Source organism: Pelophylax lessonae, assembly GCF_965119305.1.
Source record: "Pelophylax lessonae genome assembly, chromosome: 1".
In the NCBI taxonomy this organism is placed as follows: Eukaryota; Metazoa; Chordata; class Amphibia; order Anura; family Ranidae; genus Pelophylax; species Pelophylax lessonae.
The window spans coordinates 48,142,844-48,155,958 of NC_138768.1; the positions used below are offsets into that span (position 1 = coordinate 48,142,844).

Here is a 13,115-nt window from a genome sequence, read left to right on the forward strand (position 1 = left end):
ATACCCAAAAACGTGGGGGATGCTCTATTAAGACCTAGTTGGATTTCAGCCTGGAGCTCCGTTTTAAGACGAGAATCTGAATAGTATTTCTTTGCACTGTTAACTCTTCCTTTGGACCTGGTTCAAATTTATGTGGTTTTTGGTGCTCTTTGCAGAAACACGCTGCAGTCCATTTAACATAAAACCACAAAACGCATCAAAAACGCACTGCAAAAAGCTAGCAGACCTGGATCGAAAGCAAACTGCATAGCTGTGAACCATACATTGTGTTAAAAGCTGCCATGATGACCTTCTTAGGACACCTTTGGATTTAATTATGAAAAAAAAATTGTATCTGAGCAGCTGTAATAATCTATATAATTAATCGCATACTATAACCACGTGTACCTGAACTTTGTACCCTTTCTATTTTTTTTTTTATGTTCAGGTAAAATCTCAAAATGGTCCGCTACTCGCTTGACCCCGAAAACCCAACAAAATGTAAGTAATTTTATGTTCTGTATTGTTTCTGTTTATTGTGACTTTGTTTTGCCTTTGAATGTAATTGTATCTTAAAGGGGAAGCTCTGCTTGCTTGCACCCAACCCCCCCCCCTCCGGGGGGGATAGGTTTCCTGGTTTCGACAGGTACCCACTTCCGTCGCACCCCCCCCCCCCCCCCCCCCGCAGTCTTCTGTGACATCACAGGTCCCAGAAGACAATGGGACCATTCACAAGACGCGCAGTTTCCTGTTTCACTTACTAGAGATGCCGGTGTTCTAAAATTTAGTCGGACCCTTAAATTCCGGACCCTCGTCGCTTCCGGTGACGCTCCGTCACCACCAGCTGGTGCGCATGCGCACAAGAAAATTTCCAGGTCCGATGAAATTTTAAGACTTACGAACAGCTGACTGAGAGGAGGAGGGGCTGAGGTGGGACGCACACACCGCTGCGGGATAATGTTACAACAACGCCGCGTCATCGAGCAAGGAATGTTGCAGAGCTGACTTAGAGGAGGCGGGAAGGAAGTGAATACTCATACTAAATAGTCATGATAAAAAATGTTTAGTATTTCTTATTTTTTTTTTTTATCATTACTATTTAGTATGAGTATTCACTTCCTTCCCGCCTCCTCGAAGTCAGCTCTGCAACATGTTCCTTGCTCGATGACACGGCGGTGTTGTAAAATTTTCCCGCGGCGGTGTGTGCGTCCCACCTCAGCCCCTCCTCCTCTCAGTCAGCTGTTCGTAAGTCTTAAAATTTCATCGGACCTGGAAAATTTCTTGTGTGCCGGTGTTCCGTGAGAAAAACCTACCCTCGTCACTTCCGGTTGCACGGCAGTGTGTGTAATGCGGCGTTTACATTAAAACAGCTGTGCTGCAATACGAGTCATCTCCACTCCTGTCCCTGTCACTTCCCTCTTCTCTGCTAGTAAATATTAAAGCGGCGGCGGGTGTATGAGAACATAAATCACGGAGCCGACACCCGCTTTATATTTACTAGCCAAGATCAGGGGAGTGACAGGGACAGGAGCGGAGATGACTCGTATTTCAGCACAGCTGTTTTAATGTAAGCGTGGGTAGGTTTTTTTCACGGACACCGTGATAATTTCCTACTAGTGCGCATGCGCACTAGTCAGGTCCTCAGCTGTTCCATCAGGTATCCGGGGCTGTGGGCATGCGCACTGCTGCGCTGCTCAGCTGTTCCTGGCCGGAAGTGACGAGGGTAGGTTTTTCTCACGGGGTAGGTAATTCTCACGTTACACCGGACCAGCTGGTGGTGACGGAGCGTCACCGGAAGTGACGAGGGTCCGGAATTTTCAAGGGTCCGACAAAATTTTAGAGCACTGGCACCTGCACCCAAAGCGGATGAAAGAATCGGCTTGCGTGGGGACATCGCTGCATCCCTGGACAGATAAGTGTCCTTTTTTATTAAAGAAGTCAGCGGCTAAACGATTTGTAGCCGCTGACTTTTTTAAATTTTTTCTGAAGGACCCTGGAGCTCCGCTTTAAGGCTCCATTCACACCTGGGCGTTTTTATTGGGCTTTTTTCAGGTGTTTTTTGTGCAGGCGTTTTTAGATTGAATAGAGAACAATGGAAAACGCCTGTAATCTGCCCAAAAAGAAGCTTATGTACTTTTTTGAGCGTTGGGCGTTTTGCTTCAGGCGTTTAAACGCTCAGATGTGAACAGGGGCCATTTTAAATTAATGGGATTTTACTTGTTGGGCGTTTTGGAAACGCCCAGGTGTGAATGGAGCCTAAGTATTGACTCTTTTCATAAAAATTTCGATGACAATTAATTGCAGTATGACTAATACTTTTTTTTATAAAATTCTCTGCAGCATGCAAGGCTCGGGGTTCCAACTTGCGAGTGCATTTTAAGGTAAGATATATTTTTTTGTATTTAATTTTTTTTTTTTTAATAGGTGATTGCTGCTGTGATGTTTTCTTAGGACACCTTTGATATATTTATGAAAATAATCAAGAGTTCTGAGCAGCAAATCTTTTTTTTTTTTTTTTTTTTTTCCAGAGCTTTTAACTGTAAGAATATAGGACCCATAGTCCTTTTTTATAACATCATAATGTATTTCATTGTTTATAGCTGTGTGCATGTACGCTGAAGCAGGGTTTTTAAAACTGTCCCCACTAACAAAGTTTACATCAAGGTAATTCTTTTACGTATATATCTGAAAAAATGAAAGCTTATATGGGGTTGATTTACTAAAACTGGAGAGTGAAAAATCTGGTGCAGCTGTGCATGGAAACCAATCAATCAGTTTCTATCTTCAGCTTGTTCAATTAAACTTTGACAATAAAAACCTGGAAGTTGTTTGGTTTCTATGCAGAGCTGCACCAGATTTTGCGCACTCCAGCTTTAGTAAATCAACCGATTTTCTATAACGGGCAAGTTCATCTTTTTTGGAGCATGTTACACATTACATCCATATTTAGGGTGTTGCTTGTTCTCACCCTTATGTTCTCCCTGCACCTGCTGTCACGTTTTGAGAGCAGCCCAGCTGTACAGGGCTCTGCCTGCACAGCCTCACCATTCATTCACAGGAATCTGAATGAGAGAACTACTAGTTCTGGCAGCAGATGGCTTGTAATTCTCAATGAACTGCGAGGGTGCTAAGCAGCGCGCTCAGAGTTCATTCACAAGCACTGCGGGTCTCAAACTGACAGCCAGTAAAGGGGTACAAGCTGAATGTTTTAGGGCTTGTCTGCATGAGCCTGACGTTGCACCCTGATTCACTTATTATGGGTTTAATGCTTTGCAGATCCGTGGGGGGAAAAAATGCTCCTTATTTGTGCCAGGAGGAAAAAATATTATTTTTTTTTTTTCACCAAAGATGAACTTGGCCTTTAAAAATAAAGCTTACCCAAAAACTTCAGTTACTTGCTGCACTGCTTTCTCTTTTCTAATCTGAAAAAAGTAAGCAACATGTGGTCATAGTTGCTGAATGTAGAACCCTCCTAACATCTATCCTTACTAACCTGTATAAGAGAGATTTATATACCCATCAGTTTCCTGGCTGCTCCTGTCGCGTGATTTGCCCTGTATCGTCTGGCTGCAGGGGAGGGGAGAGACTGCTTTGACAACAGCTGGTAATGCCAGGAGCATTGATGGGATTGAATGGTGAATCCATTGTTGGCACTCCCTCCTGTCCACTGTAGCTGCCCTGGCTGACACAGGTGACCAGACCAAAGCGGCCTGAAAATAAGTATACACATCCTACTTGCATTGGTGTTGGCATTGGTGTTGGTAGGAAGATCCATTTTAAGGTTAGGTGTAAGTTGAAATCCTGTTTAAAAGTTGAGCAAAACACGAACCTCTGATGTAATTTAACTTTTTTTAATGGACTTTCCAACGTTTTAACTTTTTAAAATCCTTAGTTTGTCAAGAGAAAAATCTGGTGGTCCATTAATAAAGTGGATCTTCACTGCATCTGAGCACCAAAAACACAATTTAATTCTTTTATTATTAAAAGCAAATTCCCCCATGCATCCATGTCTCCATGCTTTAATTTGTTGAAAAATCACTTTGAAAAACAATCTCCCTTGCATTTCTGGCTGTGGCCATCTTAAGTAAGGGCAAATGATTAATGTAGCATTTGCTACCTGGAATCCATCTGCCCTTAGCTTAAGCATCCATGCAGGACTGTGTGCTAAGCTGAGAGAACCCACAAAGCCCCCCCATCCCCCCCCCGCTCTCCTGAAGATTTGGTGTTACTAAAGATGTATATATTAAAATAAACCTGTTCTACTTGCCTGCTCTGTGCAGTGGTATTGCACAGAGCAGCCCCGATCCTTCTCTTCTTGGGTCCCTAGTGGCCATCTTGGCTCCTCTTCTTTCTTTGTGTCCCCATAGCAAGCCGTTTGCTATGGGGACACACGGTGCATGCTCGCTCCTAACCTGTCTATAGAGCCCTGCTCCATAGACTTGCACAGCGCGACTTGGGCCCCCCCACTTCCTCTTCACTGCATTCAACTCCTACTGCTGCTCGAATGCTGGGGGGAGAATAGATACAGCTGTGCAGTGCTGATCTCTTCTCACCTCTCTTCCTCTTCACTCATGGGAGGGGAGTGGCGCACAGCGAAACTGAAAATTATTTTTACCTTAATGCAAGCAATGCATTAAGGTGTTGTATGTTTTAGTATAACTTTAAAAAGTAACCCAGTTGTTGACCCTCCTGAAGGCTTATGGGATTAGACATTTGCCTAGGCAAGAAACCAGGAAGTGACTGACAAAATGTAAGACTAGGTTTAAAACCAGAAAGTAGATCATAATTATCGGTTTACTAATGCTAGCAGCTTGAGGATTACAAATGTTGATTGGGAGAGTGAAACCTTAGGGTCCTTGTTAAAGTTTTTCCTATTAAGGCCTGAGCCCCGGTTCACACTTCTGCGAGTGCCGGGTTCGCATGTAATGTCGGAGCGCACTGCTCCGACATTACATGTGATCGGCTGTGCGGTGCGAGTTTAGCCATACAGTTTGTATGGCTAAATTCGCACCGCAGCCGCACCAAACACGCACAGGGACCCTTTTCGGAAGCCGCATCAGGATCGGATCGCACAACGGTTCACACTTGTGCAATCTGATCCTGTGTGAACTGCACGATCGCACTGCAATATGCGATCAAACTGGGGGTGTCGTTAAGATTACATTGACACCCCCAGCGTATCGCATATGGCAGTGTGAACTGCCAGGGGTGCGTGTGCGATGCAGGAACAGGCTGCGAATTCGCAGCCTTCCCGCATCGCATAAATGTGAACCGAGCCTGACCGCTGTATTTTTAACTGCTCCCTGTGTTTTCACCCTGAAAACTGACAGAGACCAATAAACTTACAACGTGCAGTTAAAAGCCTTTCTTGAGGCATAGCGGAAAATGGAATCTTGCGTAGGAGCCACTTGTGATGCTGAAGAGATGTACCTTTTATATTTTATAAAGAGGTTTTTATACAGAAAATCAAATTCATATTAAAACATTGATGCTTTCCTTCATGGCCTATACTGCAAGTTATCAGTGTGCCGGTCTTTCAATCTCCTGGATACCAGGGCACCTGCGGAAACTGCGAGTGGTGATGCCAGCACATGTTGTGCATCCAATGATCAGAATTACACAGCAATACAGTCCAAAGCAGTTATGTGCAGTTGACACACGTAGATAGGAAGTGGCTAAAGGAGATTGGTAGAACTGAGGTGGCAAAAGATGAGATGATGAAAATCTAATTTAAAAAATGGCAATTGTTTTACTACCAAGTAAACAATGTCTTTCTGTTACATTTTAAAAAATATTTAAACCCTGACTGCTTTCTTTCTAGAACACTCGTGAGACAGCTCAAGCTATCAAGGGCATGCACATTCGTAAGGCCACCAAATATCTGAAAGATGTCACCTTAAAGAAGCAATGCGTTCCCTTCCGCCGCTACAACGGAGGTGTTGGCAGGTGTGCCCAGGTTGGTTTACAGGAAACTTTTTACCTTGATATGAACTTGGGGGGCTCTGTTCTTAGGAGTTGCAATGATGACTATCTTAGGACACCTTTGGAATACCCATGAAACCAACTTACATTCTGAGCAACTCTTTAAAATATTGATTGGAACCCTTTTTTTTTTTTTTTTTTTTCCTCAACTTTTGAGTATGTAATTTTGTACTATGAATTTTGACTATTTTGTTCTGCACATTGATTTCCTAAATCTTCAATCAGAGCAGCAACCCAAAATTTCCTTCTCCTGGAAGATTCCTTGAATGAATTACTGTTACAGCGAACATGGAATTTTCCTTTATCTTCCAGGACAGCAAGCCTACTTTGCTGTCCCAGAAGATTCCTGTAAATACTACTACTGTTAGGATATTTGGGGAATTTTACTATTTTGAAATATGAACTTATGACTGCCTATCTGAACTTATGGACGTTCTTGGTACAATTAGAGATACTTCCAACAGGCAAGGACAAACCTTCCCAAAAGTTAGGTGTCATCTGACTTGCAGCCCCACCATCAACCGCCATGGTTATGATGTGAGCCTATCTGAAGATAGATTTGGTTATCTAGAGTTTATTCCAGAGAGGATTTATTTTTTGAACCTGAATTCAGACCACCCACATATAAAAAATTAGGCACAAAAAATCCTTCGAGGTTGTTCGCTCGGGGGGTGGAGGAATTAAAAATCAGCAGCTACAAATCCTGTTGCTGCTGACTTTTAATTAAGGACATTTACCTGTCCAGGGATACCACACCATCCTCACCCGGGCTATTTCATTAGCCTTTGGGTTCCCGGGGCTGACTGTGGGCAGCCAGCTGTGCTGCTTGTGGCTTCACAGCCAGCTGCCCACTGCACATTTGCGAGCTATGTTTTGTGAATCTCCCTGCAGTCTTCTGGTACCTGTAATGTGAAGACTGGGGGTTGGGGGGGCTGCCCCCGTTCCCGCCTAGACTTGAGTGGGAGCGGGGGCCTGTCAGAACTAGGTTCTCGGTCCACCTTTTAACTGCAGAGGTGTTCTAAATAGTCCCCAAAGAACCAGTGTGTATGCTTCTATCATTCTCAAATTGTTGTTAAAATGGAGTGTTAACGGTTAACGTGCCACGTGATTTCTTTAAGGTTGCGTTTATAAATATACTCACTCCTATTGGCAAAAAATTGAATCAATCTTTACCCTACAGGCCAAACAGTGGGACTGGACACAGGGACGTTGGCCTAAGAAGAGTGCAGAATTCCTCCTGCACATGCTGAAGAATGCTGAGAGCAATGCAGAACTCAAGGTGTGTTTGTGCTACTGTAATCCAACTCCATACAGTTTAGTGGACAGAAAAAAAATTACTAAAGTAACTTGTATGGGCTGTTTGAATGCCAGAGCTCAATACTTAAATCAAAGCTTTATTTTAGAATATATGTAAAAGGATTAAACTGTCCGCTGTTGCTTGTACCTAATTTTAAGTTATTGCCACCTTTTCTTGCATCAGTAGGACAGGGCTCCTACTCCTTTTTGTTGCTGTCGCATGGTGGTCTTTTTTTTTTTTCCTTTCTTTTGGATCAGCATGTGTTAGGAAATCTCTCCTGTAGAATTGTAAAATAAGAAATCGAGATTCTAACCATTCCCTACAATATCCTTAAAAAAAAAAAAAAAAAAAAAAAAAAAAAGCTGATGGAGGGCTTTTCCATTTGTAATTTGCAGTTCAGCTCAACCATTAAAGGAATCTATCTTGGCGTCCTACCCCATTTTTCGTAAACCTAGGTGATGAATAACACTTGTACCCTGACTGTGGGGATAAACCTAGTTTCCCCAAATGAGGTTCCCAATGCAGCACTTTAACTTCACAGGGTTTTCTATTTATTGTCCGTTTCTGAAACTTGCATTTTCTCTTTTCAAACGACGCTAATTACCGTTCCATAATATGCTTCACTGCATTGCTGGTAGAAATGATGACTTTCTTAGGACACCTTTGGAGTCAAAACATGAAACAAACTTCATATCTGATCTACCAGCACTCTTTCTGCACAATGACTTTATATTCTTAAAACGGTTATATATACTTTTTTTTTGTTTTTTTTTCTTTTTCCCCCCAGGGTTTGGATGTTGATTCCCTGGTCATTGAGCACATTCAGGTAAACAAGGCTCCCAAGATGCGCAGACGAACCTACCGTGCTCACGGGCGTATCAACCCTTACATGAGCTCCCCTTGCCATATTGAGATGATCTTAACCGAAAAGGAGCAAATTGTCCCCAAACCAGAGGAGGAAGTTGCCCAGAAGAAAAAGGTATGTATACTTCATAGGCGGCATATATGTGTCTCCTCTAACTGCAATGATGTTAATTCCTTTGGGAACATTAAAGTTTTTTTTTTTGGCGCTTTTCACTCATTTCTATTTGGGTAAATCATAATCTGCCTCTATCTCTCGGCAGTTGGTGCAGTAGTTGTCACGTTTCCTTTAGTTTTGGGTCGTGAAAACACTCGCTATCCCCACTCAACCTTAACCACTACCTGATCGTCAGGCATACATGGACATCCTTAGGTTAAAGTGGTTATAACAGGATGATGCCTGCAGGTACAGGCGGCATCCTGGTATAATTTGTATTTTCAGCCACATTCACTTTTTTTGTAAAAGTCATCCTAGCGGTTTATTAGCCACTGGATTGCTTTTACAGGCAGCGGGAAGGGACATTCCCCATCCCCCTCCTGCCACGTCTCCGGACCCTCCCGTGTTATTGTAAAGCTTGGGATCCAATCTGGCTCTTCTGTGTTACCAGAGATGCGGCTGTGTTCCAGATGGTCCCCAGCCATCTCTGTTCCTTTGAGGCCAGAAGCATTTTAATGTCGCGTCCAGTTTTGGCAGATTTAAACACTGCCTTTTTTTTTTTTTTTTTTCTGGAAAGCAGACAACTGTTTTTCCTCCACCCCCTTATATGCTTTCCAGTGTAAATGAGAGCTTCGGGGACTTATAGACCTCAGATCTCTCCATTATGGGGACCCGTCATGTCTTATTTCTATCACATGGGATGTTTGCACACCTTGTGATAGGAATACACGTGATAAAAATATTGAAGGGGACCACGTAAAAAATAAAGGCGTGCACATTTGTAAGGCCACCAAGAAGCAATGTATTCCTTTCCGCCACTACAACGCAGGTGAGCCCAGGTTCTTTTACAGGAAACCTTAACCTTGATGTTTGAACTTGTGTGGCTTTGTCCACTTAGGAGTTGCAATGATGACTATCTTAGGACACCTTTGGAATAACCATGAAACCAACTTACCGTCTGAGCAACTCTTCAAAATATTGTTTGAAACATTTTGTGTGTTTGGATTTGTTCTAATACTTTTGATTGTTTTTTGTGTGTGTGTGTATATGTATGTGTGTATATGTATGTGTGTATATGTATGTGTGTATATGTATGTGTGTATATGTATGTGTGTATATGTATGTGTGTATATGTATGTGTGTATATGTATGTGTGTATATGTATGTGTGTATATGTATGTGTGTATATGTATGTGTGTATATGTATGTGTGTATATGTATGTGTGTATATGTATGTGTGTATATGTATGTGTGTATATGTATGTGTGTATATGTATGTGTGTATATGTATGTATGTGTATATGTATGTATGTGTGTGTGTGTGTGTGTGTGTGTGTGTGTGTGTGTGTGTGTGTGTGTATATGTATGTGTGTGTGTGTGTGTGTGTGTGTGTGTGTGTGTGTGTGTGTGTGTGTGTGTGTGTGTGTGTGTGTGTGTGTGTGCGTGCTAGTGGTAGGACTAATGGCAAATTATATATAGAATTATGAGCTTATGACTGCCTAATTGAATTTCTGAATGTAAAGCCCCGTACACACGTATCGATTGTCGGCCGTAAATATTCGGCCGCCAAACGATCGGCCGCCAAACGATCGGCCGATTGTCGGCTTGTTAGTATGATGCTTCCGACAGCAACTTTTCGGCCAAACGGAATCGGGTGTGCAGGCATTAAAATTTTTGTTGGCCGACACCAGAACGGCCGATTGTTCGCCAGTCAGTACAGAATTCGGCCGACAAACAGCCGATTAGCAAGACTGGGCATGCTCAGAAAAGATAAAACACACGGAAAGTTAACCATCACATGACATCACTTCTGCAGTCGGCTGTGGTTGGCCGACAAAATTCATGTGCAGTCTTTTGCAGTTTTCAGCCGACAGGACAGCACCGGACAAAAGACGGCTGATCGTTCGGCCGACATTCGGGACGTGTGTACGGGGCTTTAGTACAAATACTTATAAAAGGCAGGAACAAGCCTTCCCAAAAGAGCGCCTCAGATATGATCCAGTGCTTCTTCTGCTGGGTTACCTCAGAGCTGGCTGTGGACCAGATGGTCCCCAGCCATCTCTATGACTCTGAGAGGCTGGCATGACATCACTTCAAGTTTTGGCAGATGTAAACACTTTTTTTTTTTTTTTTTTTTTTTCCGGAAAGCTGAGATCTGTGTTTGTGGTGTGTTTATCTCCCTGTGGACTTGCATTTTTTTTTTTTCTACTGTGCACTGAAAGTACAGCTGTTGCTATACTTAAGCGTTTTGATCCTGGACCTTAGGATCTCAGATCCTGAAGTTGTGTTGTCTAAAGTTGTGAATGGAAAGGAGTGGTGGTGGGCAAGAGCGGCTGCTGTGTGAAAAAGCAGCATCACGCCTGTCAGGGCGCTGGGAATTTTATCCATAGCTGTACGCTCTGCGGTAAACAAAACTGTAAATTGTAAACAGGATATCCACAAGGTGACATACATCTTGTTGAACTTAACCTATTATAAGCTGGCACACTTAAAAAGGTGAAATCCACTTTAAAGTCAGTGCTTTATTTTAATGCAGGGTTCATAATAGCCACTTTGTGACACATTAATGCTGTGATAACAAACATCAGTAGTTGGAAGAATAACCTTTTTGCTTTATTCTTTACAGATCTCTCAGAAGAAACTTAAGAAGCAAAAACTCTTGGCTCGGGACTAAAAGCAATGTACATAAATAAATTACATCCTTCTAAAAATACTGTTTGTCTGGTCAGTCTTAAAACTGTAAATTGAACACCTGGGCTTTTTGTGTCTGAATCCATGTAATGTTTCCCATAGACATGAGTTGACTAGTCCTGGCAATAATGTCGTGTCTGGGAGCCACTGGGGAGCTGCTGTTGAGGAAGCTTGGACATGCTCCATCACCGCCACCACTGAATTCTATTTGAAAATGAGCAAATATTACTACTTTGTTTCATATAGAAAAGCAAATGCAGGGAAAGATTGCTCATCCTCTGATTTAACATGGGGTTTTAGTCCTCTAACTAGTGCATTTTTTTTTTTTTTTTTTTAAGTTGAAGGGAAAAATGGCCTTTCACTTTTGACAACCCCGTACATTTCTGGACTTCAAGTTGTTATACTGTGATGATACCTGTAGATGCAGACATGACCCTGGTACCATTTTTTTTAAAGCCAGCAGTCGGCTCTTGTAAAAGCAATCTTAGCGGCTAACTAGCCACTGGTTTCCTTTAACAAGCAGCAGGCGGGGGGGATGCCCATTCTGTGGCTTTCTCAGGCTCTCCTGTCAATCCAGCTGCACGCCGGGCAAAGCCTTGATTGGATATGGTGGCCTGACCTCACTTCTGCTTTACCTGAATGTCAATGGTGCCATTTTAAAAAAAATAAAAACCTTTCCAAACACCAATTTTGGTGTTTGAATGCTTTTAAGGGTCGAGGAGGGATTTGGGGTCTTAGAGACCCCAGATCTTTCCATGGAGAGAGTACCTGGTACATGTCAGTTGCAGTCACAAGGATGTTTACATTTCCTGTGATGACAATAAAATTAGATTTTTAAAAAAAAAAAGTAAAGTGCCCCTCTGCTCACGTGCAAATGGATGGGTCTGTCCTGCATGCACACAAGTTATCACCGCGACCATCAGAGATCATGGGCAGTAATTCTAGCACCAGATCTTTTTTGGAAATCTAAAGTGTTAACCTGTAAAGGCTTTTAAAGCGCTGCCTAGGGATCGTAAAATTTACGCTGTTTGTTGCCATTGCACGGTTCAGCACCCCCCAAGCCTTCTCCCCCTGCAATACCCATCTAGATTGGCTGTCACTTCTGGGCGGCGGTGCGAATTTTAAAAAAATAAAACAAAGTAATCACTTTTAAAAACACCAGTGTGGAGGGATGGATCGATCCCTTGTCACTGGAGACTACAGGATTCCAGTGGAAGGACTGCAGGTATGTCCACCAATCTGCACGGGGCAGCTGGGGGCTAGGGCAGGAAGAGGAATAAAGTCCCTATGTTGGGTTCCTTTTCCTGGGACTGACTATATCGGATGCCTCACCACCCTGCCCCACAGATCCTGCTATTCAGGACAGCTCCCAAGGTAAGCCAGAGCACTCTGGAGTGCCCTCTCTTTACTGCACCACCAACATCTTTGACGACGTATATGGCAACTGCCTACAACATGGGGCCCCTTTTTCTGGTTTATTAGAGGCAAAGGCCCCAGAGGAGAAAAAGTCAGACTAGTAGCAAGGCATGCGCTTCTTGCGGTCACAGGTTTCCTCCAGAATGGGGGAAAACAAACTGTAAAAAAATGCATCAACAAAATGGTGGCTAAAGAAATGTTCAGATAAGTATCTTACACTAAAACCAGTACTCTTTGGTAACACTCATGTCAGCAAGAAGAGTCAACATAATACAAGCTCTATCCATGATAGAGCCACACTGTTTAAAGCGGAGTTCCGGCCTCAAAAACAACTTTGGCCCATCCGCTTGCTGAAAATCACCAAAAAAAAAAAATCGGGATTATCCATTTTTTTTTTTCCATTTACATACCTTGTTTTTGAAGAAAATATACTTACCTTATTTCCACTTCCTTCCTCTGCAGCCGTGCCGTCTCTTCCTGCTTGCATTGACTCCTGGGAGCTGAATGTCATCGCTCCCAGGAGTCAGTGCGCCTGCACCGGCCCGGCTCGTCACTTCCGGTGCAGGCGCGTCATTCCCTTCTAAACAGCTTCTGCGCTGTCAGACAGGGAGCAGAGAGGATGTACAGCGGCAACCCCAGGAAGAAACAAATGTTTAGTCACGCCTGAACAATATTAAGGGGTACTCCAGTTTAGAACCAAAGGATCCCCCATATACCCGAGTTAAAGATCCA

At 43.1% G+C, this 13,115-nt stretch overlaps 1 protein-coding gene across 1 annotated transcript; it reads left to right on the forward strand.

Moving 5' to 3' along the window:
- The first annotated feature begins 363 nt into the window (after positions 1-363).
- Positions 364-10,987, forward strand: RPL17 (ribosomal protein L17). The gene is made up of 6 exons (XM_082245999.1): positions 364-480; positions 2,320-2,360; positions 5,801-5,935; positions 7,142-7,240; positions 8,046-8,237; positions 10,903-10,987. The coding sequence occupies exons 1-6, from the start codon at positions 441-443 to the stop codon at positions 10,948-10,950; spliced, it is 555 nt and encodes a 184-aa protein (XP_082102125.1). The 5' UTR covers positions 364-440; the 3' UTR covers positions 10,951-10,987.
- The last annotated feature ends 2,128 nt before the right edge of the window (positions 10,988-13,115 follow it).

Excerpts from the sequence above, each read along its gene's own strand:
- RPL17 (XM_082245999.1), top strand. The coding sequence starts at position 441 with ATGGTCCGCTACTCGCTTGACCCCGAAAACCCAACAAAAT. Across the intron at positions 2,361-5,800 it reads ACTTGCGAGTGCATTTTAAG|AACACTCGTGAGACAGCTCA; the intron begins GTAAGATATATT and ends CTTTCTTTCTAG. Across the intron at positions 8,238-10,902 it reads AAGTTGCCCAGAAGAAAAAG|ATCTCTCAGAAGAAACTTAA; the intron begins GTATGTATACTT and ends TATTCTTTACAG.